Genomic DNA, 26,978 nt, shown 5'->3' on the forward strand with positions numbered 1-26,978 from the left:
GGATTTGGTAGACGGAAACTGAAAGAAGTCCGTCGTATATATGTATATGTATGTGTATGTGCGTGTTTGTGTGTCTGTGTTTGTCCCCCCAACATCGCTTGACAACCGATGCTGGTGTGTTTACATCCCCGTAACTTAGCAGTTTGGCAAAAAGAGACTGATAGAATAAGTACTAGGCTTACAAAGCATAAGTCCTGGGGTCGATTTGCTCGACTAAAGGCAGTGCTCCAGCATGGCCACAATCAAATGACTGAAACAAGTAAAAGAGTAAAAGAGTAAACATGAAACTATGTACCAACCAGCATTAATATTATATGCATTCTGAGGGTGATGAGTTGGTGGAACCACTAGCATGTTGGTCAAAATGCTTAACAGCATTTCATCCATCTTTATGTTCTGAGTTCAAATTCTGCTGAAATCATCCTTTCAGGGTCAAGAAAATGAGTACCAGTTGAGCACTGGGGTTGATGTAATCAACTTATCCCCTCCCCCAGAATCGCTGACCTGGTGCCAAAATTTCAGACTAATATTATATGTAGTCTGTGTTAAAATACAGTTGCTAACACTAAAATATAGTTTCAGGATTAAAATAAATCCATGTTTTTCTCTCTCTCTCTTCTCTTTTTCTTCTCTCTAGCTCGAGCTGCCTTGCTCACAGGACGTCTTCCTATCAGAAATGGATTCTATACCACTAATGCACATGCTCGTAATGGTAAGTATTTACTCATTTTCTCTGTGTAATTCAATGTATAGTGTCATGAAGTACATTTATTCTCACACTATTTATACTTACTAGTGGGACCCTTGAATGTTTCACAGAATTAATGGTATACCTACTGGATTATTTCTGAAAACTTTATCCAAAAAACCTGAAAGCATAACCTGTGTTGTGTCTGTATGGAAAGATAATCACTCATCTGCTACTCATTGAAAAGTGAAAGAAATTGAAATATGATGATTACTTAATATATTCACTTTATATACTTTATGCACAATTTTATAGACTTAATACACAGCACTCATAAAATAAATATTCACTCTTATTTTTCCATTTTCCCCATAAACAACAAAAATAGTATCCAGTACATATGATACAAACTTTAGTTAAATTGTCACGTAAATAAACGTGAATATTTCACGGAATTGCACTTATGCATGTGTGTTAAGTGATAGGTGATATAAAAAACTTAGTTCAATTAAAAAAAAAATACACTTTTCACAATCCAATCACCACCACCACCACCATCATCTCTCTCTCCCCCTATCTCTGCCTTTCTTTAACCTCACCATCAGAACATCACCCCTCTGCTAAAATTATATTTTCAACTCTCCTCCTCCTCCTTCAACTAACATTTTTAACCACATAATAAATATTATATTCCCCCTACCTCATGTCATGGATGCTTCTCTCTCCCACTTTTTTCTCCCTCTTTCTGTCTCACTCTTCGCCTTATCTTCTTTTTCTTTCTCCTCTCTTCCCTTCAACTAATCACGTGAAAGCGTTACAATTACATTCCCTCTATTTCACATCATGGAAACTTCTCCCTCCCCCTTTTTCTCTAATCATGTGAAAGCATTACAAGATTATACAGGGAACACATCTCCATCTGACTAACCAATGTGTATTTTCAACTTTTCAGGTTATACACCCCAAGTTATTGTAGGGGGCATCTCTGACCATGAGATTTTGTTGTCTGAACTTCTTGAAAAGAAAGGCTACCAAAGCAAAATCATTGGCAAATGGTATACTTTTTAACTCTTTTACTCTTTTACTTGTTTCAGTCATTTGACTGTGGCCATGCTTCAGCACCACCTTTTAGTCAATGAAATCGCCTCCAGGGCTTATTCGTTGTAAGCATGGTACTTGCTGACCTATGGGGACATAAACGCACCAACATCGGTTGTCGAGCGAAGGGAGGGTGCGGGGGGAACACAAACACAGACAGAAAGACACACACATAAATATATTTCCATTTGTTTCTCTCGTTTGCATATTGAACTCATTTGTTTTCGTATTTCATGTTGTTTACTGTTGGTGACGTCCTGTACCCATATATGCATATGTATGTGTGTGTATATATATCTATCTATCTATATATATATATATATATATATATATATATATATATATATATATATATATATATATGTGGAAAATGGAGCAACAAATACAAGAAGAAGCAATTCGGTTGGGCTAGTTAGCCATTGTTTTATTATGTGGAGGTTATGTAATGAGCCCCCTGGTTGCTTGGATACCTCAGACTACCCCTGAAAATTTGAAGCAATCCTATCATTTACCTATATATATATATACACACAAGCACATACATAAGCATATATTTATATAGATATTATTGATATTATTATTTGATAGAATGCCATGCATCCATTTCCAAGTATGTTTATCCTAATCCTTTTGATGCGACTCTACTCTATACTATTTTCTCCCCCATTGTTTTCTTTCCCATTCTTTTCTCTAATTGCCTTTTTCTCCCCTTCACCATTCTTTATCTGTCCCTCTCTCTCACATTCTTTCTCCTTGTGTGTCATGCCAAGTCGGACCACTGGACTCTACACAGTTTTTCTCTCTCCATCTTTTTTCATTCCCTCTCCACTTTTTTTCCTCTTATTCCTTTCTGTTGAAGAGTGCAGGCTCAAAACGTAAAAGACTTTTCAGTTCTCCCTGAGCGTAAAACTAATACACCTGTTGGTTGTTCCTACACCTGTCCTTGTCTTTTGTTTTTCTGTAAACGACAGCAGTGGCAATGATGATGATGATGATGATTGTTGTTATTGTCATCATTGCTACGTTTATGTGAATGTGGTTGTTTAGCCCTAGGTCAATTGATTCAGTAAACCTCCAAGACAATGAAAGGCTAAGTCAACGTCAGCAACATTTGAGCTCAATATAAGGACAGATGAAATGCTACTAAGCATTTTTCCTGGCATGCTAATGATTTTGCTAGATTGCTGCTTTGTTTAAATTTAAATATAAACACTTTAAAGCTTAATGTTTTGTTTCATAGAACAATGGCTGGACTAAGCTGGGCTCCTATCAATAAGGTTGATATCACAACTAATCTGTCGCAAAATTTTCAAAAACCATTTTACTTTTTCTGCCCAAAGGTTTTTTAACCAAATACTCACATTTTTTTTTATTATTCTTGTTTCAATCATTAGAATGTGGCCATGCAGGGGCACCACCTTGAAGAATTTTTATTCAAATAAATCGGTTCCAGTACCTTTTTTTTTGTCTTTAAGCTTGGTACTTATCATATCGGTCACTTTTACCAAACTGCTAAGATAAGGTTGCATAAACTTCCTAATACTGGTTGTCAAGTGATGGTGGAGGACAAGCGCACACTCATACATACATACACAAAGCAGCACTGGCATCGGCCATGTTCAGATGGTGCTTTTTATGTGCTACCAGCGTGGGACTCACAACAACAATTTCCATTTGATTTGATTTTGATGTTGATGTACTTGACTCAATAGGTTTCCTCAAGCACAGCATGTCATCCTACAATCGAAGGTACTTTTGAGTGGGCTGGTTATGCGACACTGATGTAGGTTACAGCTGTGGACTCACTTTATTTGCCCGGTCTTCTCAGTCACAGCATACCTCCAGAGGTCTCGGTCTTTTGTCATCGCCTCTGTGAAGCCCAATGTTCACCACCTTGTCCCATGTCTTCCTGGGTCTCCCTCTACCCCAGATTCCTTCCACTGTTTGGGAGTGGCACTTCTTCACACAGCTCTCCTTGTCCATCCGCAGTAAATGACCATACCAACGCAAACGTCTCTCTTGCATGCCACATCCGATGCTTCTTATGTTTAACATTTCTCTCAAGGCGCTTACACTCTGTCGTGTGTGCACACTGACATTACACATCCAGCGGATCATGCTAGCTTCATTTCTTTTGAGCCTACGCATGTCTTCAGCAGTCACAGCCCATGTTTCACTGCTCTGAAGCATGGCAGTTCACACACATGCATCATACAATCTACCTTTCACTCTGAGCGAGAGGCCCTTTGTCACCAGTAGAGGTAGAAACTTTCTGAACTTTGCCCAAGCTATTCTTATTCTAGTGGTAACACTCTCTGAGCATCCACCCCAACTACAGACTTGGTCACCTAGGTGGTGGAAGCTATCAACTACTAGTTTCTCCCCCTGGCATGCAATGTAGTCTGTTTTCTGAGCATCTGTGGTGTTTATTGCTCCTGTGCATCTGCTGCACGTGAAAGCTATCTTCCCAGTTATAAATTCTGATGGCATCGACAACATAGAAGTCTCACTGATAAGAATAAAGTTTCTAAAATTGATAGAGAAATTCAAAGGATTGCTTTGGTACAATGCTTGAATGCATGTCATGTTTATAGGAGATGTAGGTTCAAATCCCACAGACAGCCTTCGGCTTTTTCTGTCCAAAAGGTTTTTTAACCCAAATTTTTACATGCTATTATTTATAACTTTATTTGCTTCGAGATCCACTGCTCCAAAAATGAATCCTTTCATTTTAATCTTTTAGGCACTTGGGTCATCAAGAAAAATACCATCCTCTAAGACATGGCTTTCAAGAATGGTTTGGCTCCCCTAACTGCCATTTTGGTCCTTATGATAACATAGAGACACCAAATATTCCTGTTTATCGAGACTGGAATATGACAGGAAGGTAATTTATTCAAATATATGTATTCTAATACAATCTTACATTTGGTATAACATGAAGTGGAAATTACTTGCACAATGGAATGGCTGAAAATGGACATTTTACTATTGCTGTTGTTGTTGTTGTTGTTGTTGTTGTTTAGACTCAGGCTTTAATGCAATCACTGTAGCCATCCTGTGTTGTTTTCTTTTTTAGGTACAGTGTATGTAGGATCATGTTATGCAATGTGTCCCTTTTTGAAATTCTAGATCATGATTTGATGGAGATTTGTTTATTATTTCTAGCAGGTGGAGGGACCATTCAGAGACCCCTTTCTTTACAGTAATTAAAATATACCAACTGGACAGTTTAATTGCTTGCCTACTTCACAATTCACTGCTCAAATAAGTACCGGTTTGATTAACTAAGGAGGTTTAATAAGACCGAAACACATCCATAACTTTCACTATTTGGTTTTAAAGACCAGATCTACTCAAGTCTACATAATCTATAGTTTAATAATTTTAATCGACTGATATTGTAGGAGTTATCTGCCTTGCTTCTTGTTTTTACGTTTTAAACAAACACTAACTGTCGTTGGTTCTCTTCATCATCAAGGATTGCCTTTGGTGGAGGTACATCCTTAACATAACTACCTTTTACCTGTTCAGTCTGACTGCGACCATGCTGGGGCACTGCCTTGAAAGGCCTTTGTCAAATGAATCGACCCCAGGACTCTTTTTTTTTTCTATTGGGCTCTTTGGCTGAACTGTTAAGTTACTGAGACATAAATAAATGAACACTGGTTATCAGGCAATTGTGAAGAAAAACACACATGTATATCTATGGAGCGGGCTTCTTTCAGTTTCCATCTACCAAATCCACTCACAAGGCTTTGATTAGCTTGAGGCTATAGCAGAAGACACTTGCCGAAGGTGCGTGCGCCACACAGTGGGACTAAACCTGGAACCATGTGGTTGAAAGGCAAACTTCTTACCACACAGTCATGCCTGCATCTAAATGATGTATCATTATTTTTATCTTAATCACCAACTTCCTTAAATGTTTGGCATTTCTATGTGAAGAGCAATGATGCAGAATTGGTAGCTTTTCACATCATCTTATCTTTAACATTTATCATTAAACCAGCAACTTACTGTCTCTCTTTCTTTCTTTCTTTTTTTCCTTTTTTTTTTCTCAGTCTGACAATCATTTGTGATTGCTTGGCAAGGCAGTTTGTTTCTTTGTATCATCATCATCAGCAGCAGCAATTGCCATTGTCATCACTATTACATTAATATCATTAGATTCATGATCATCATCATCACCAATGTGCCACCAAAAGGAGCATCTACATCAGTGGTTCTCAGTCAGGGTCCATATATCCATATAAGATTTTGTTATTAAAATTTATCTGCAATGAATTAGTTATACTTCTACAATACACAAATATTTTAACAATTTTTTTATACAATATAGGCGCAGGAGTGGCTGTGTGGTAAGTAGTTTGCTTACCAACCACATGGTTCCAGGTTCAGTCCCACTGTGTGGCACTTTCGGCAAGTGTCTTCTATAGCTTTGGGCCGACCAAAGCCTTGTGAGTGGATTTGGTAGATGGAAACTGAAAGAAGCCCGTCGTATATATATGTGCGTGTATATATATATATGTGTGTGTGTGTGTGTGTGCATTTGTGTGTCTGTGTCTGTCCCCCCACCATCACTTGACAACCGATGGTGGTGTGTTTACGTCCCCGTAACTTAGCAGTTCGGCAAAACAGAAAACAGACTGATAGAATAAGTACTAAGCTTACAAAGAATAAGTCCTGGGGTTGATTTGCTCGACTAAAGGCGGTGCTCCAGCATGGCCGCAGTCAAATGACTGAAACAAATAAAAGAGTAAAGAGTAAAAGAATAATTTCATCTTTTATCTTTCACTGGTTTCAGCCCAGGGCTGAGGTCATACTGGTGTATTCCTAATAATATTTAATTATAAAAATATAAAGTGATTTTTTTTTAAAACTTCAAATGGCTATGTGGGTCCTGTCGACTAAAATAAGAATTAAAGGGGTCCAGAGGTAAAAAATTGCTGATATTCACTGATTTACATGGTTGCTTGACCTGCTAGAAATAATAACATAATCTCTGTCAGGCTTTTTTTACTCTACCATCTAAAACAGGGGTCTCCAAAGTGGTCGATATCAACCCCTGGAGGTCAATGGGACTATTCAAGGGGTCGATAAATGCACATCTACTTAATTATTATTATTCATTTATTTTCTTGTACATGCCTGGGGGTCAATGAGGCATCAATGATTCCATGAAGAGGTTGATGGTTTAAAGAGTTTGGGGATCCCTGATCTAAAAGAACAAAGAGTACTTTGGATAATATAGATGTTATCAACAACAATCACCATTGCCACCTCTACAACCATCATCATTGTCATTGTAGTATTCTGGGTTACCTTTTCACCAACTCTGGGTTTCTTTTCAATTGCATCCTTGCTTGTTCACCTCTGCTTCAGTGTCCCTCCTTCCCCGAGGGAACATCTTCCTCTCCCAAATCTTGTTGGTTTTTGAATTGTTCTTGATGCTTCTGTTCCTTTGTTTTTTCTAGATAGTCTGATGTTTATACAAACCCATTTTTTCACTTCTGGGAAGAACTAGTTCATATTAGTCTGGTTTCTATCTCTATCTCTTCTCTCAACTGTTGTGCTTAAAAGGCCCTATCAGAATCTTATGCAGATCTTTTCTGTTTGGCTTCTACTTTTCAATTTCTTCAATTTTGTTCCAATTGATTTCAAATTTAATGTATTGATGTGGTTTTGTATGCTAATTATCGACATGAAGTTCATTTGCATGATAAATTAATAAATAAGTAGTTAATAGCTTTTAAAGTTTGCAAATTCTGGGCAATTTTAGCTAATCGAAAGACACAGACATATAGGTGCCTGTTTCCATAGTAACAAGTCAAGCATTGCTGTTGTTGTTTATGGAAAGCCACGTGTTTATAAACTAATGTTTTACACTGTGTTTTCCTACTTGTATCCATCTGCTGCTGTTTTGGGATTTTTTACATTGTATTTTCGATACCAACCTCTTGAATGCTTAAAACTACAAAATACATGTTGTTTATTCATTTTTTTGTCGTTTTTCACTCATCAAATGCTTAAGACATGTGCTATCATCACAATGTTGACATTGTTTTGCCATCTTAAGATTGCAGTCACGCACAAAATGCCAGCTTCCAAATCCTGTTTTCTGACTGGATTAAAATGATTAAACTTTAAACCTCTGTAACTATTTTTTAAAAAATTTCTGGAACGAGAGAATTAGTCCCTGAGATTCAGCATGAAAAATTACATCAATACACCAAATTTGAAAATTTTCACTTAATTTTGAAATGTCAAAAAGTGCAGCCAAACAGAAAAGATCCTCTTATGCTTCTGAGCTCACATGGATAAGCCACTTACCTCACAGCAACAAGGATTACTCTGTGGCGAAAGATGCTTTATAGATATATCACTTTTCCCTAGTCCTGAACAAGTGAGTGTTTTATTATTTTACTGCCCACCACCACCACCACCACCACCAAAAAAGAATGAAAGACTAAGCTGACCTTAGCAGGATTTGAATTCAGAGTGCAGAGAAATGGAAAAAAATTTGCAAGCTTTTCTATTCTCTGTTGTTCTAATGACTCTGCCAACTCACAGTCCAGGATGATATCCAACATGACATTGTTTAGTCCAGGGTTTCTCAGCTCTATCTAGAACAGAGAGCCCTCTTTCATGAGAAGGAATTTTACAAACACACTCATTAAATGGTTTTTAAAGAATATTTTAAAAAATCAGATTATTTTAAATGATAGCAGCTAATTTTGTGCAGGCATGGCTGTGTGGTTAAGAAACTTACTTCCCAACCACATGGTCATGGGTTCAGTCCCTCTGTGTGACACCTTGGGCAAGTGTCTTCTACTATAGCCCTGGGCCAACCAAGTCCTTGTCAGTGGATTTTGTAGACAGAAAGTGAAAAAAACTCATTGTGTGTGTGTTTCATATAGGGTAAAAACTCTTTTCGGTCATGAATGACAATGGAATAGCACCTAGAAAGTTACCCTCTGAGGCACAAGGTTGTTTATGGAAGACAAGTAGTTGCCTATGCATACCAGCCTCCCCCCTCTGTGCGATTGATGTTATCCAAGGTAAAGGTAAAAGCTGATATAGCTTGGCACCAGTGACATTGCAACTCATTTCTATAGCTGAGTTATCTGAAGCAACGTGAAATAAAGTGTCTTGCTCAAGAATACAACACACAGTCTGAGAATTGAACTCACTACCTACCTCATCATTGAGAGCCCAATGCTATAACCACTGAGCCATGTGTTTCATATATATATATATATATATATATAGGCGTAGAAGTGGCTGTGTGGTAAGTAGCTTGTTTACCAACCACATGGTTCCGGGTTCAGTCCCACTGCGTAGCATCTTGGGCAAGTGTCTTCTACTATAGCCTCGGACCGACCAAAGCCTTGTGAGTGGATTTGGTAGACGGAAACTGAAAAGAAGCCCGTCGTATATATGTATATATATATATATGTGTGTGTGTGTTTGTGTGTCTGTGTTTGTCCCCCCAACATCGCTTGACAACCGATGCTGGTGTGTTTACGTCCCCGTAACTTAGCGGTTCAGAAAAAGAGACCGATAGAATAAGTACTAGGCTTACAAAGAATAAGTCCTGGGGTCGATTTGCTCGACTGAAGGCGGTGCTCCAGCATGGCCACAGTCAAAAGACTGAAACAAGTAAAAGAGTAAAGAGTATATAGGGGGAGAATTCACAAAAAAAAAACACAAGACGAAGACAGGTGGTGTAGACAACAAACAGATGTATTAGTATAACGCTTGGGAAGTGAAAAAGTCTTTAACGTTTCGAGCGTACGCTCTTCCACAGAAAGGAACACAGAAAGAAACAAGGAGAGAAAATAAAGAATGTGTAGTGGCTAGCGATCTATCATGGCGAACACATACATACACACAGGTGTGTGTGTCTGTGTTTGTATTTGTTATCCTATCACCAGCGCTTGACAACCATTGTTGGTTTGTTCATGTCCCTGTAAGTAAGCAGTTTGGCAAAAAGAGACTGATAGAATAATTACCAGACTTAGAAGGGAAAAAAAAGCACTAGGGTCAATTTGTTTGACTAAACCTTCCGAAATATGTGCCCCAGCATGACCACAGCCTCATGAACGAAACAAGCAAAAGATAAAAGATGTAACAGAAAGAAAATACTTCCAAAAACAAACTTTATAACATTGTGCTTTATGATTAAAAGTGAGTGGGGAAAGCTTGGCTACCTAATATTATGAACTACATGCACTCCTAATTGATTTTGGTGAAAAAATGTGTATCAACATCATCATCATCATCATCCTGCACAGGTCCTTTCCATGTGGTACCAGGATGGATCCTTTTCACATGATGCTAGCACTGGTGCCTTTAAGTGGGGTGCCAGCACGGGTGCCCTTCACATGACACCAGCATGGATACCTTTCATGTGGCACCGGCACTGGTGCCTTTCACGTGGTGCCAGCACAGGTGCCTTTCATGTGGCGATGAGATGGGTGCCTTTCACATGACACTGGTATGGGTCACTGTCACGTGGTGCCAGCATGGGTGTCTTTCACATGGAACCAATATAGGTGCCCTTCAAGTGGTACTAGCTCGGGTGCCTCTCACATGGCACCAGCACAGGTGCCTTTCACATGGTGCCAGCATAGGCACCCTTCACATGGTGCCAGCACAGGCACCCTTCACATGGTGCCAGCACAGGCACCCTTCACATGGTGCCAGCACAGGCACCCTTCACATGGTGCCAGCACAGGTGCCTTTCACGTAGAGCCAGCACATGTACTTTTTAAATGGCACTATCACATGTGCTTCTTATATAGCACCAACATGAGTTATATTATATAGGAAATTCTGGATAAATCTATCTGAAGTCATCAATATAATGTTCAGTTTTCTAATGAAACATGCTAAATCTAAACCCAATGAATACAAACTTCTCTAACAATAGAATAATAATGGAAAAGAAATAACAAAAATACATATAAAATTGAAAGTTACTGTATCCCATTATGTTGTGAGTATTTAAATTCTTCCCCAGAATTTATTTGTTCCTTTCTTATTGGAAATGTCAGACATCAAATAAATAATTTTCTTGTGCAGTCTTATGGATCTTAGTTATTTCTGAGAGAGGCAAAATCTAATTAAAAAATACACACAAAAAAATGGCAATTATTTATGAACAATGGGAGAACCAATTCTAATTAAAAATTGCCACAAATAAGTTTTCCTTTCAGTTGAGTAAGCTTGTAGCAGTTGTGAACATTGCATAGTGAAGGCAAACAATGTCGATAATTCTCATGGTAAATTAACTATAGCTGACCAATTATTGCTCTAAATTAGCTGTAGCTAACTAGTTATTGATTGCAAACTAGGTTTATACTAATAATAGTATGGAATTGAAAATTAATCATTGAATTTTTTTTTTTTTCTGAAAGTTTGTCAGTGGTTCTTTAGATCTATTAATGACTTTGTATAAAGCTGTATATAGTATATCTGTGTTGTTTCTTTTCAGATATTATGATGATTTCAAAATAAATAGGAAAACTGGTGAATCAAATCTGACTCAGATCTATATCGAGGTAATTAGGATTTAGAATTGTTTCCATTTTAAAGATTTTATGTCCTTCAACTTTTAATCTTTCTGAGAAATTGTATGTTTTTACCTTGAGTTTATTGTCATTCTCAACCTTCCATGTTTTCCATTTTTGATTTCTTCCTATGATAGGAAGCAGAAAGATTTATTGAAATACAAGCCAAGAAACAGCTACCATTTTTCTTATATTGGGCTGTAGATGCTACACACGGTCCTGTTTATGCTTCTCCCCAGTTTCTTGGCACCAGTCGTCGTGGACTGTAAGTTAATTTGTGATTGCCACAGTTTTTTAATATTACTTAAATATAAAATAGTGAGCCAGCAGAACCGTTAGCATACCAGGCAAAATGCTTAGCAGCATTTCATCTGTCTGTAAGTTTTGAGTTCAAATACTCCCGAGGTCGACTTTGCCTGCCGTCCTTTCAGGTTTGATAACATAAGTAACAGTTGAACACTGGGGTCAATGTAATCAACTTTCCACCACTCCCTGAAATTGCTGGCATTGTGTCAAAATTTTAAACCAATATTACTTTAATTGCTTTTGTTTCACCTTCATTGTCGAATGCAAGAACTTGAAAGACTTTGGGTTCTGTCCTGCTAACTGAAATACAGACAATGAGAGCAATCAGCTGAAATAGCTGAGCTTTTGCTTAACCCTTTTGTTATCAAATTTCTGTTGAAATATACTGTTTTCGTTTCAGTTACTTTTGAAAATAATAGAAAATTTTGTAAAATAAACCATCATTACTAATCTGGAACTAAAATGAAATTTCTATACAAAATGACTGACAAGATAAGATTTTGCATTACTAATTCAGTGGGTTGTGAGTTTAAGGTAGTTCTGTTGTTATTTCTCAGCCTGACTCTTTATTCTTCAATTCCACTGTTCAGATCTGGTTGTCAACGAATGCACAAAATATGTTTTCTGGATATATCACTCATGACATGCTAACATTCCAATTCAAATGAAAAGATAATGTTCTATCTAAAAGATTATCCTTTCTACCTGCTCAAAAGATATTAACAAGCAATGAATTAAGAGTGTCTCAGTGTTTGTTTCAATTCTTCACAGTCTGAGATCAAATCCTTCCAATGCTTAACCTTGCCTTTTGTTCTCTTAGGGTTGTTAAAAAGTACCAATGGCATCAGACTGAATGCTATGCAGTATTTGTTCTGGTTTTCTTTGTGTTGTCAGTTCAAATCCCACTATGGCCTATTTGGATGCCTGATATAATGCCACCACCTGGCAACTTGGGTACCTTTCATGGAATCTACTCTGTTGCAAACATTCTGGCCAGATAGGGTACTTTTCCCTCTCCTAACTAAAAGTTAAGAAAATAATTGAATTGCTGTTCTTGCTATTCTCTTCTCTTTTACTCGTTTCTTCTTCTCTGCTTGCATCTTCTTCTTCTTCTCTCACTCCTGCATCTTCTTCTTCTCCTGCTTCTTCATCTCCTACTCATTCTTCTGCTTGGACTTATTTGCAGCTATGGAGATGCTGTTAAAGAACTTGATTATGGTGTTGGACGTATCTTGAAAACTTTATCCAAATTCAACTTAGCTAAAGACACGTTTGTATTTTTCTCCTCTGATAATGGTGCTGCCACCTATGCAAAATCTCATGGTAAGTAACAAAGCATGATTTTTTTTCATTTGATAGATTGCAGACAATCTATTTAAAGTATAGGGGTAGACCTGGCTGTGTGGTTAAGAAGCTTGCTTCCTAACCATGTGGTCTTGAGTTCAGTCCCATTGCATGGCACCATAGACAAGTGTCTTCTTCTATATCCCTAGGCTGAACAAATCCCTGTGAGTGGATTTGGTACACAGAAGCTGAAAGAGTCCTGTCATAAATACACACACACACACACACACACACACACACACACATGCATGTGTGTGTGTGTATACTTTCATCCTATCTTATAAGGCACAGGTATTATACTTTCATGTACACATATTTACTCAATGGAGTTTCTTTTGACCAAGTTCACTGGCCCAAAACTATAGTAGAAGATACCAAGCTTGCTACACAGTGGGACTGAACTCAAAGACCATCTGGTTAGGAGGCAAACCGCTTGCCCACACAGCCATACCAGCACCTGTGTGTGAGTGTGGATACAAGTGAGGTTGTTTGTTTCCAGCTTTCTGTCAAAAACATGTCCAGCTTCTGTTAAAAATATTACCTTGTTTGGAAATGGGTGAGGGCTAGCAACAGGAAGGGCATCCAACTTAAGAAAATCTGCCTTAACAAATTCTGACTGACCCATACAAGCATGTAAAAGTGGACATTAAATGATGTTGATGATGTTAATCTTCAGTTTATTTATTTCTTAGGAGGCAGTAATGGACCTTTTCTTTGTGGAAAACAAACAACATTTGAAGGTGGAATGAGAGAGCCTGCTGTTGCATGGTGGCCTGGTAAAATTCCAGCTGGAGTTGTAAGTATTAATTAATCACAATTGATATTAGTTAATTAGTCTGAAGGTAGCAAGCTGGCAGAAACGTTAGCACACCAGGCAAAATGCTTCGTGGTATTTTATTTTTTTTTTTTTTTTCACATTCTGAGTTCAAATTCTGCTTGAGATCAACTTTGCCTTTTATCCTTTTGCAGGGGTCAATAAATTGAGTACCAGTTGAGCACAGGGGTCATTGTAATCAACTTACCCTGTCCACCAAAATTGCTGAGCTTGTGTCAAAATTTGAAACCAATATCAATTAGTCTCAATGTTGTTGTTCTCACTACCACTGTCATTGCCATTTTTAAGTTCTTTTGATATTAGCATGAATTGGACAAGACTTTTTGATGCATTATTCTTCAGGTAGATGTCCTTCCTGATATTGACCCTTACTTGGTTTCAAGTCAAGTTTTTTATTCCACTGGTCATTGCATGTGAAACCACTGAACCATGGAACATAAAAGAGTATGACCGCTGTTCAGGTGGTGACATGGAGAGTCAAATACACACATATATATATACAAGCATATGCACACAAGCACCTATGCTAGTGCCACGTTTAAAACATCTGTGCTGATGCCATGTATGGAGCACTTGTGCTGGTGTCACATGTAAAGTACCCATGCTGATGCCATGTATGAAGTATCTGTGTTAGTGCCATGTATAAACCACTGGTGCTGGTGGCTATGCAAAAAGCACCCAGTACACTCTGTAAAGTAGTCAGCATTAGGAAGGGCATCCGGCCATAGAAACGATACCAAAGCAGACAATTGGTATCAGGTGCAGCTATCTGGCTTGCCAGCATGAAAAATGGATGGTAAATGATGATAATGATATACATACATACATACATACATACATACATGCATGCATGCATGCATGCAGACAGACAGACAGACAGAGCTAATAGTGAGGGATTACCAGTCCAGGCAAAATACTTATAAATTCTCTGTTGGCACGCCTAGCTAACGATATTGTTTAGATTAGTGAAGAACTCCAAATATTATTATGACAGGGTTCGAGTTTATGGTTCATCACAATTCTATATTGTAAATCCATGGTTGAACACCAGTCAAACTGTTTTTTAAACAGTTTGATATATAAGACAATGTATAAATAATGGTCATTACATATTTTCCCTTCATCAGAGCAAATTTGGCTTACAGCTGTCTCCAGTAGTCATTATAGTTACATTACTGATAGGTTTACTCAATTGGTCTATTAATCAGTTGAGAAAAATTGAATGACCGAAGAAAAATTAATGCTACTTTTATCAGAAATGGCTCTAACAAAAGTAGCATTAATTTTTTCAATAGACCAATTGAGTAGACCTATCAGTAATGTAACTATTATGACCACTGGAAACAGCTGTAAGCCAAATTTACTCTAATAAAAAAAAATATGTAATGACCATTATTTATATCTTGTCTGATATATGTATAGGCACAGGAGTGGCTGTGTGGTAAGCAGCTTACTTCCCAACCACATGGTTCTTGGTTCAGTCCCACTACATGGCACTTTGGGCAAGTGTCTTCTACTATAGCTTCCGGCCAACCAAAGCCTTGTGAGTGGATTTGGTACATGGAAACTGAAAGAAGCCTGTTGTATGTGTGTGTGTCTCTATTTGTCCCCCCACCATCACTTGACAACCGATGTTAGTGTGTTCCCATCCCATAACTTAGTGGTTCAGCAAAAGAGACCAATAGAATAAGTACTAGGCTTACAAAGAATAAGTCCTAGGGTCGATTTGTTTGACTAAAGGCAGTGCTCCAGCATGGCCACAGTTAAAATGACTGAAACAAGTAAAAGAATAAAAGAATATATCTATATATAAAGTAATGATTTTTTGCCAACCTAATGTGGCAGTCCCATTTTGGGGGCGAATGCTACTTTTGTTTAGCCCCAGAAGACATCATCTCCAGCTGGCTATACGACACAATATCTGTGTCCTTATATTTTCAAACAGGGGAGGTTAGTACCCCCGCCCAGCACAAAACAGTATCTATGGACCATATTGTTTCAGGATTATTTCTCTTCGTTGGCTCAGAATAACTCTTCGGCTAAGATGACGCTGCTAAACACCTGTTCGAAAATATATATAATTTTCTAAGTGACTCACAGTCACTGATCTAATAAAACAGAAGTATTGTTGCTCCCAAATCTCTCAATGAGAAATATTCAGTAGCAGCTCTTTAAAGTAACAATTTTTTGCCAACAGTAGCATTCGCCCCAAAATGGGACGGCCATATTAGGTTGACAAAAAATCGTTACTTGAATGTGCTGCTATTGAATATTTCTCATTAAAAACAAAATTTTATGGAATGACAAGTTAACCTGCTCAGTGTTTTTAGTCATTATGAGACCTAAAACTAGAATTAAGACTTAACCCTTTAGCATTCAGACTGGCCATTCTACCGGTTTTATCTTCAAACTGGTCAGATCTGGTTATTCACCCCTACCCTACTGTGTCATTTTACAAATAAACAATCAAATTATTGAAACCTCAAAGCTAAGAAATAATGCATGATTAATTCAAAACAAGTAAAGGCATGTAGCTTAGTGATTAGGGTATTTGACTCATGATCATAAAGTCTCAAGTTCGATTCCTGGTGGCGCATTCTGTCCTTGAGCAAGACACTTTATTTCACGTTGCTTGAGTCCACTCAGCTGGCAAGAGTGAGTAGTACCTGTATTTTAAAGGGTCGGCCTCGTCACACTCTGTATCATGCTGAATCTCCCTGAGAACTACATTAAGGATACATGTGTCTATGGAGTGCTCAGCCACATGCATCTTAATTTCATGAGCAGACTATTCCGTTGATTGGATCAACTGGAACCCTCATTGTCTTAACCGATGGAGTGCCAGTTTAAAAATGTCAAAATTATTTGAATACACAAGAAGCTTGCTTCCTAACCAGTCTAACTGCATGACACCTTGGGCAAGTGTCTTCAACTGTAGCCTCAAACCGACCAAAGCCTTGTGAGTGGATTTTGTAGACAGAAACTGAAAGAAGACCATCATATATGTGTGTGTATGTGTGTTTGTGCTCCCATCATCACTTGACAACCAGTGTTGGTGTGTTTACATCCCCATAACTTAGCAGTTCAGCAAAAGAGGCTGATAGAATAAGTACCAAGCTTAAAAAAAAAAAACAAGATAACTCAGCTAAGAAAACACTTTAAGGCAGTGCTCCAGTATGGCTGCAGTCAAATGACTGAAACACGTAAAAGAATAAAAGAATATATAGATAGATACATCTGTAGGTGTGTATCATAAACATTTAACTTCATCATATTCTCATGACCAATCCTCTCTATTTCAGTATAACCACAGCACATCACTATTACAACCTTCTACTCTTCTAGCCAATATGAGTTGTTCATTAATATCAACTGCCCCATGCTCCCACTGTTCTCTCCTCCCTTTCAATGGACCTAGCCACTCCATTTTCCTAATGTACAATGAAATCTATAACAATTCTTCTCATTTCTAATGCTGTCAACTTTATTTCTCTCTTGTTTCAGGTTTCTCATCAGTTGGGAACTTTGATGGATTTGTTTTCCACTGTGTTAGATTTTGCCAATATTCCAATACCAACTGATCGAATCATCGATGGAATCAGTCTGAAAGAAACATTGCTCTCGAACCATATTACAGACAGGTATGTCTGTCGCCAAGATAGGAATGTTCCTAAGTGGTTTTCTTTCTTTATATCTATCGTCTCACTCATCTTGTGTGTGTGTGTGCGTGTGTGTGTGTGTGAGAGGGTGTGTGTGTGTAAAGAGATTGCGTAGGTGCTAAATGAAAGGTAAGTGAACATGAAGGTGCAGGCATGGTAGTATAGTAAGAACTTTGAGAAGTTTGCTTCCCAACCATTTGGTTCTGGGTTCGATCCCACTGCATGGCACTTTGCGCAAGTATGTTCTGCTATAGCCTTGGGCCAACCAAAGCTTTGTGAATGGATTTGATAGATGGAAATTGAAAGAAGCCTGTTGTGTGTGTGTGTGTGTGTGTGTGTGTGTATACGCGTGCCATTGTGTCCATGTGTGTCCCCCTCCACTGCTTGACAACTGGTGTTGGTGAGATTACATCACCGTAACTCTGCAGTTCAGCAGCAAAAGAATCCAATAGCATAAGTAAATATAAATAAATAAATGCGCCCTTTTAAAGCCTAGCTAGGCTCATGGGCCCGGTTTCCCAGTTTCTATGGTGTATGTGTTCCCCAGCTGGACGGGACGCCAGTCCATCGCAATGTTACTCATTTTTGCCAGCTGAGTGGACTGGAGCAATGTGAAATGAAGTGTTTTGCTCAAGAACACAACGCGTCGCCCGGACCAGGAATCGAAACCACAATCTTACAATCATGATGCTGACACCGTAACCACTAAGCCACGCGCCTCCACAATAGCATAAGTACCAGGCTTTAAAAAAAAAAAAAGGTACCAGGGTCAAATCATTGCACTAAAATTCCTCAAGGTGGTACCCCAGCATGGCTGCAGTCTTATGACTGAAACAAGTAAAAGATAAAAGATAACAGGGGCAGCATGTTGGATGGAGGTATGACTGCATGGTTAAAAAATAGGCTTTACATAAATCTTTTTTTAAATTGCTAAAAAATGTTTTATTTTCAAGAACCTGAATAAAAAATAGGCATCTACTGATGGACAGTATTAATTTTTGTAATTTAAAGATGATTATCACCTCAGTTTCAAAGATATGACATCACAAATATGGCTAATTATTCATTTAGGCCTAATTAGGCAAGATTTTCACCAATTCACTGACCATTCAGATTGTCATATTTCCAAAAATATTCATCCAAATTTCGCAAATGCGGTATCAATATATTTCTTTTTAGACACTCTCCAAGAAACAGTACACTAATAAGTTAGATTTAAATATTTTCAAAAATTCATAGTGATACCTATTTAAACCAACCATATCCAGCCCATATATTCTACATGTTTTATGTTCAAACTGGCCAGATCTCATCTCTCACACCTACCCTACAATGTTATTCTAAACATATACAATCTCATCATCGAAATTTCAAGACTACAAGATAATATATGATTAATTCAAAACAATGTGAATAAATAAGTATTACATTTTGACAAAGTAATCTGAATGCTGAAGGGATCAAGTAAAAGGATGCATTGGCTCATAGTCCTAAATATAACATGACAAAGAAATTAATTAAATGGTGAAGGCAGGAATGCCTTTGACCATAAGTTGGTCTTAAGTCAACAAAACCTGATATAACAATGTATAAAATCCAAACTTTCTTAGAACTGTAGGAGATGGTATAAAAAAGTTCCTGAATTAGATATGTTTAATAAAAAAACAACTTATTTACCTAAGTTTTAACATCATCTCCTCTGAAATAGTCACCTTGTCCAGCAATACACTGGTCCCAGCATTCCTACCATTTTTAGAATCTGGCCTGGAAGTGATTTTCCATAAGCGAGTTGAGGATCATCTGTGATTTGCTCTTGATTTCAACAATGGTGTTAAAACGCTGACCTTTGAGTTGCACTTCCCTCTCGGTGAAGAGATGAAAGTCCACAGGTGCTAAATTTGGCAAATAGGGCTGGTGCAGAAGCAACACCATGTTGTTTTGGGTGAGAAATTCCTCAGTGAGAAGAGCTTGGTTACAGGACACTTCGTTGTTGTGATGAATCCAATTCTTCGCACTCCACAGATTTGGGGGATTTTGCCAAATGTCCTCCCTCAAATGTTTCAAAACATCATTAATTGTCCTCTAACGATCTTCATGTACAAGCTGACGAATTTTCTCCACATTTCCGGGTGTGATACTTATGGCAGGTCTTGCAGATTGTCTTCCAGGAATGTTCTTCTACTTTTGAAGCCCCCATACTACTCAAAACATTATGTATGACTCACTGCCTCATCACTGTAAGCTTGCCAAAGCATGCTCAATGTCTCTGTAGCAGACGTCCCAAGTTTAATGTAAAATTTCATGTTGGCTCTTTGTTCCAATTTCCTGTCCATGACAGAAATTGCAGACTACAGCATACACATGATCACAAAAACACTAATTTGACAACTTGTGAAGCAAACACAGTGATGTCACTCAGCACACTGCTTCATGAAGGCCACTGCTAGCTCTCACTGTGCACACAACTATGTGGTGCCATCTGTTGGTGCACTGCAGAACTAGTCTGGAAACTTTTTTATACCACCTTGTATCTTTAACTTAAAAGTATTTCTAACATCAGTAACAGATAACAAAACTGATTCGTTTTTAATTGTAGACCAATTTTTTACTACCGTGGCAATCAATTGATGGCTGTTCGTCATGGTGACTATAAAATTCATTTGTGGACTTGGACAAATTCACTGGAAGAAAAGAAAAGAGTAAGTAATAAATAGTCTTGAGTTATGAGAAGGTAAGTTTACTTGATTGATCAGTTGAAAATATAGAGATAATCCATTAAAATGCTATCATCATCAGTCCAACACATCAACTAATTACTAAACTCTTATTGATAACTCATTGTTTTCATGTAAAAAGCACCCACTACACTCTTGGAGTGGTTGGCATTAGGAAGGCCATCCAGCTGTAAAAACCATGCCAAATCAGATTGGAACCTGGTGCAGTCCCCAACTTAACGGTTTTCAGTCAAACCATCCAACCCATGCCAGCATGGAAAGCAAACGTTAAATGATGGTGATGATACTTAAAAAATTTAACAAAAACCAACAAGCAAAATTTTACAAAAATATTACAAACAGAAAATTCATAGCTAATTCCTCATCAGTCATCATCAACATATATATATATATATATATATATATATAAATTTAAATAATAAGGGTGAAAAATTGAATATTAATTTGATCAATATCAATTTAAAACCAGTGGCCTAGCATATTGAAAAATCTGCAGATTCAGAAAAATTATATTACATACATATGAGGGATGTCCACTTAGTGGTCATCCCTCTTATGTGTGTGTGTGTATATATATATATATATATATATATATACACACACACACACACACACACACACACACACATATATATTACCAATAAAATACTTTCTTCAAACCAAATTTTTTATTTCTTTCACATCCTCCATGACAAATATAATGCTAACACAAGAAATTAAGAAGACATAATGTCATTGTTGCCATATGTGTTGAACATTGCATTCTTGTGTGTGTGTGTGTGCGTGCGTGCGTGCCCACATATGTATACAAAAAAATATACTATATATGTACAGATATACTTTATTTCTGTATGTATATAGATAAACACACATTCTTAAACAAGAATATTATTGACACTGACTTTGAAGTTTTGGCCAGCTAAACCAACATCCGGTCCATCAGATTTCTGTCAAATTATTTTTATTATAACTGAACTTAAAAACAAGTATTAATATATCTATCTATCTATATCTATATTTACATTTATACATACATACATACATACATACATACATAGATACATACATATCCCAAAATTAGGAAATGGAGTTGATAAAATCCAGGCTACATATGTTTCATAGCTAGCTTTGATCCTTGGATCATACCTTTACATCTCTCTCTCTCTCTCTCTCTCTCTCTCTCTATATATATATATATATATATATATATATATATAAAATGTACATATCTATCTGTCTGTCTGTCTAGCTAGCTAGATAGTTAGATCGGCTTGCCTAACTTGCTTCTCATTACGTTTACTCATGTGTGTGTGGGGGGGGGTGTAATGTATGTATGTATATTTATATAATAGTGCTTAGCTATCAGTTAATTCCAAGTAATGTGTCATTACTGACACTAGTAACAGTGGTAAAAATATGTTCCCAGTGTCTAAATAGACGGATGGAGACATGTCAACAATTACATTGATAGATATTTAAAAATTTCTTTGTAAAATTTCATTGTAAGCTGTTTTGTAATGTAATGTAGTGCCATCTGCTATCTTTTGAAAATTTTGACTACATTTTGTGAATCTGATCTGACAATCCTAACACCCAGCTACAACCATAATTGTTTGTGATAAGTAGCTTGCTTACCAACCACATGGTTCCGGGTTCAGTCCCACTGTGTGGCATATTGGGCAAGTGTCTTCTACTATAGCCTCGGGCCGACCAAAGCCTTGTGAGTGGATTTGGTAGACGGAAATATATATATATATCTGTGTTTGTGTGTCTGTGTTTGTCCCCATAGCATTGCTTGACAACCGATGCTGGTGTGTTTACGTCCCCGTAACTTAGCGGTTCGACAAAAGGGACCAATAGAATAAGTACTAGGCTTACAAAGAATAAGTCCCGGGGTCGATTTGCTCGACTAAAGGCAGTGCTCCAGTATGGCCACAGTCAAATGACTGAAACAAGTAAAAGAGTAAAGAGAGTAAGAGTATTAGTTAAGAACTATGATATGTATATATGCGTGAGAGAGATACAGAAGGGAGTAAAATAATAACATCATGGGTTAAAAATATACTTTTTTGTTTGCTTCTTACAGGGTGTTGAGTTTTGTCCTGGTGAATTTATATTAAATGTCACTACCCACAAGCAAGTAAACCATACATCAATGCCATTGTTATTTAATATTGCTGTCGACCCAGGTGAAAAATATCTAATCAGGTGAGTTGTTTTTAACTATTTAGCTTAAGCATAATGTAGTTGAAAGAGATGCAAAGATATTTTTTTCTGACAGACTAAATTATAAAGGACTAACGGTTATTTCTTGACTTTTGAAATTTATATCTCATTCTTAATATTTTATTGTGTGTCTGAGTAAAGACAGTAAGTTTTTTTCTTGCAGCTAATTTAACTGGAGGGTCAGTAGTGGCATAGCTAGAGTGTGCGTCACCTGGGATTGCCTTTAAGTCTGTCACCTTCCTCCTAAACCTCTAGCCCCAAAGTCTATACAGGCTTTTTCAGCTGACCCAAAAGTGTTGTCCCCATAAAAGTGTTGCTAGGGGTGGACTGTCCTACTGGCTGTGCTACTGACATGGAATAAACTCACCATGCTGCTCTTTAGTTTTGGTTGACAAGCTATCTAGGAAATGGAAAATGCTAATAAGAAAAAGCAATACAGGTTATTTAATGAATAATTAAACAGTTTGTCATAGAAATATAGAATGATGGGTTGAATCCTGGCAAAGGTGGAGCAAGTTCCTAACTCTTCGTCTTGTTCTAAAGGTCAGTTTAATATCAGTGACTCCAAATAGGGACCATATCAGATAGTAAGCTAAGAACAGCTACTATCCCCTTATTTCAACAGAAATAAGGTAACATAATGGTTAAATGATGTTTGTATTGGTATTTTAACAATAAATCACAAGGCAGGCATGTTTACTGAATGGTGATATATATTTTAAGATTATCATTAAGAATTTGCTGGCTCAGCTTCAGCTTGAAGAATATGCTATGCATCACATGAGACACTTCATTGAAGAATGAGAAATTTTAGAAATTTCCAGCAAGCCCCATTCCTAAGTATGGAAATATAAACATTTTACATAATTTATTGAGTAAAATTTCTTTCTCATTACCAGTCAAGCTTTGATTTAAAAAAAAATTTCTCCAGCTCTGTTCCTTCTGGAAAGTTGACTTGTGATAGTTCAGCATACTACCCATGAGGAAGATTTATCTCCCAACCACTTAAAAGTGTGAGAAATGGGGACAAGCATCTGCCTTGGATCTTGAGATTGAGACAAGGATTAAAATGCAAGATTTAACCCTTATGATACCAACCCACCTGAGCCTGGCCCTGGTTCTATGATACAAACTTCCTGCTTAAAGTGATATAATTTAATAACTTCCATAAAAATTTATTTTTAATTTATATCCTAAACCCCAACTATGCCATCCAACTCCAGCTATGTCATTCAGAGATGTTTGACCAGCATAAAATTCAAGCAAGATGTGCACCTAAAACTTTTCCCATATAGTTGAAGTAACAAAATTAAAGCTATAAACACAGGCTGTGGGTTCCCTAAGAAACAATCCGTTCTACTAATTGTATATGACACAGCACTCAAGAGGTAGGTAGATCTGAGTCCCTTTGGTTTATAGAAGTGTAGTCAAGTTCTTTAATATATTAAGTGATGTTGTTGTTATTTTTGTTGTTTTGCCCATGATTGAGTAGATCTATGATCAGGGATGTTCAAGCCATGACCATTTGGGGTTTTTTTAATCGCCCTTGCAAATTTCCTGTTTTAGAATTTCATTTTAAGTTATTTTGCAAACACCAGCTTATTAATAGCAAATTATTTGACTGAGCAATTCATTACTTTCAAAATTAAATGAAACAAAGGCTGCATATTTCTACAGAAAAGGGTTAAAATATCGAGTAGTGGTCTCCAAAGTTTCTGTAACTTCTTTTACCCTATCTCGATATATTTAGTGTATGTAGCACTCTTGTTTTACTTTAATATAGAAAAAATAAACTCCAGGGGAAAATCTTCAATGCTTTATTCTCTCTCTCTCTCACTCTTTCTCTCCCTTCCTCTCCAATCTTCCATATTTAGAATATGTACTTTTACTTATTTTTGTCAATTGTGTTACTTAAATTTAAAACTTCAACAACCTTTAGTGTTTATGATACCTCACAGCATCACTACACCTCAGATGGAAACCACTGGTTTCCTTGCAATTTTTAAAACAGTAAGATGTGATTTACTGGAACTTTAACTGCTATTTCTAGTAAGCTGAGTTATCATATAGAGGATTATACCTTGGTCCTAACCCTTTTGATCTCAACCTATTTGAGATTGCACCTGGTAATATGAAACAAACTTCCTGTTTTGAAGTGATCTAAATTAAAACCTACCATTAAAATTTTATGTAGATTTAAGTTCCAAAAACCAGCTTAATATTGACAAAATCATTTTATTAAATTCTTCCTTATTTTATTTTATTCGAAATTAACAGAAATAATCCCCTTATTTCAATAGAAATAATGTAACATAATGGTTAAATAATGTTTGTATTGGTATTTTAAGGAAACACTAAATCCCAAGATAGGCATGTTTACTGAATGGTGATATATATTTTAAGATTATTATTAAGAATTTGCTGGCTCGGCTTCCACTTGAAGAATATGCTATGCATCACATGAGACACTTCATTGAAGAATGAGAAATTTCTTCTAAAATTTTATACATTCAGAACTGACTCTCTCTCTATAAATTATTCATTAGAGTAAAGCAGAAGGCTCTCTGATGGCATATCATTGCAACTATCCACTATTCTGAGAGGACTTATCACGGCTTCTATAGAATTTATTGCAGTTGTTCTGACATTGTTTAGAGACAGTACAATAGATGTAGCAAGGTTATATAGTGAAAGTTGAAAATATAACACTGTGGCTGTGTGATTAGGAGTTTGCAGCTTAACCACATGGTTCTGGGTTCAATCCCACTATGTGACACCTCAGGTAGATGTCTTCTGCTATATTCCTGGGCCAACAAAAGCCCTGTTAGTGGATTTGGTTGATGGAAACTGAAAGAAATCTGTCATGTGTATGTATGTATGCATTTCATCTCCTTGCCTTGACATCATGTGATAGTTGTAAGCAAGTGTCTCACTGTCATGTTAGTGGCATCCTTTGTTTCCAGTCTTCCATGCAAACATGCCTGGTCGTGGGGGTAAGAGGTGAGTGTTGGCGACAGGAAGAGCATCCAGCTGTGGAAAATCCACTTCAACAAATTTCATTTGACCCATACAAGCGTGGAAAAGAGCAGCATGGAAATTGCTGATAACACCTCAGTTACGCTTCTATACCTGCCAATATAGACCAAAAGATAATGCAAGCCATTAAGGGAGTCTCTACATGGTCGCTTAACCTGCTAGAAAAAGCAGCCAAATTGTCTTCAAATTACATCATACCTGACCATCATAAAAATGGACATTTAGGATAAAGGAAAAAGATGGAATGGTCATCACTGGAATGTTTTTGATCATAGATCTTCTCATTCAGAGCTGACCGGAGACTAAAAACAATCTCAAGAACTAAAAATATTGTTAAATCATGTATATTTTTATCAATTTTATTTTGATAAATATAGTTAGACTTTCTATTGTTGTTTGGGTCCAGGTTAGCCCTGACTGAGCCAGACTATGACCAAAGGTGGTCTAATAATAACTATCCTACTATATTTGTGACTACACTGTCCAATGTGTTCCTTTTTCTTTTCTTTTTTTTTAATAGTGGCAGTGTATGATTTAGGGGAAGTTGGTTGCTATTTCTAACAAATTGCTGACTCATATTTCTGTTTGGTATAATGTTGGGTTGACAGAGTATAAATGTATACCCCCAAATCATCACCACCACTGCTGATGCTGCTCCTCCTCCTCTTTTTACTGTTTCATTATATCTTCCCCTTCCCCACCACATTATGATTATTGGCAGTGAGTTTGGCAGAGTCATTAGCATGCTGGACAAAATGCTTAGCAGCATTTCGCCCATCTTTATGTTCTGAATTCAAATTCCACCAAGGTCAAATTTGCCTTTCATCCTTTCGGGGTCATTGAAATAAGCACCAGTTGAAGACTGGGGTTGATGTAATCAACTTGCTCCCTACCTCGAATGTAAATGTTTAACTCAACTTTTGTGTTTCCTCAGGTATACTCATCCTACCTATCATTCTGTTATGCCTGAATTCCAGAAAATAGTATGGAAACATCTCGAAGATTTGGTTCCTGGTAAGCCTCAACTTAATTGGTGTGATAAAGCAATACAGGTAATTTAATGAATAAGTAAACAGTTTGTTATACAAATATTAACATGTTACATAATTTATAGAGTAAAATTTCTTTTTCTTCACCAGTCAAGCATTAAATTTAATTTTTCTCCAGCTGAGCTTGTAATTTTTAATAAACATGCCCCTGACTTGTTTCCTTAGTATATTCTATATCGACTTTCTTATGTATGTATGTATATGTGAAGGTGTGTGGCTTAGTGGTTAGGTATATTTGGTTCATGATCATAAAGTTATGAGTTCATTTGCCCTTGAAAATGACACTTTATTTCATGTTGCTCTAGTCCACTCAGCGAGCAGAATTGATTTGTATTTGAAAGGGGTCGGCCTTATCACATTCTATGTCGAGTGTTCAACCACTTCATCATCATCATCATCATCATCGTTTAACGTCCGCTTTCCATGC

At 37.1% G+C, this 26,978-nt stretch overlaps 1 protein-coding gene across 1 annotated transcript in view; it reads left to right on the forward strand.

Annotated features, from left to right (window-relative positions):
- LOC106880025 (N-acetylgalactosamine-6-sulfatase) overlaps positions 1-26,978 on the forward strand; it is a 38,544-nt gene that overhangs the window by 5,529 nt on the left and 6,037 nt on the right. Inside the window, exons 3-13 of the mRNA XM_014929825.2 lie at positions 638-712; positions 1,641-1,743; positions 4,530-4,673; positions 11,286-11,352; positions 11,499-11,626; positions 12,854-12,990; positions 13,704-13,807; positions 17,351-17,487; positions 20,102-20,204; positions 22,327-22,448; positions 26,437-26,554. Of these exons, the coding sequence (XP_014785311.2) occupies positions 638-712; positions 1,641-1,743; positions 4,530-4,673; positions 11,286-11,352; positions 11,499-11,626; positions 12,854-12,990; positions 13,704-13,807; positions 17,351-17,487; positions 20,102-20,204; positions 22,327-22,448; positions 26,437-26,554 (1,238 nt within the window). The remainder of the gene's footprint in view (positions 1-637; positions 713-1,640; positions 1,744-4,529; positions 4,674-11,285; positions 11,353-11,498; positions 11,627-12,853; positions 12,991-13,703; positions 13,808-17,350; positions 17,488-20,101; positions 20,205-22,326; positions 22,449-26,436; positions 26,555-26,978) is intronic.

The sequence above is a fragment of the Octopus bimaculoides genome, chromosome 10 (genome assembly GCF_001194135.2).
Source record: "Octopus bimaculoides isolate UCB-OBI-ISO-001 chromosome 10, ASM119413v2, whole genome shotgun sequence".
Taxonomy (NCBI): Eukaryota; Metazoa; Mollusca; class Cephalopoda; order Octopoda; family Octopodidae; genus Octopus; species Octopus bimaculoides.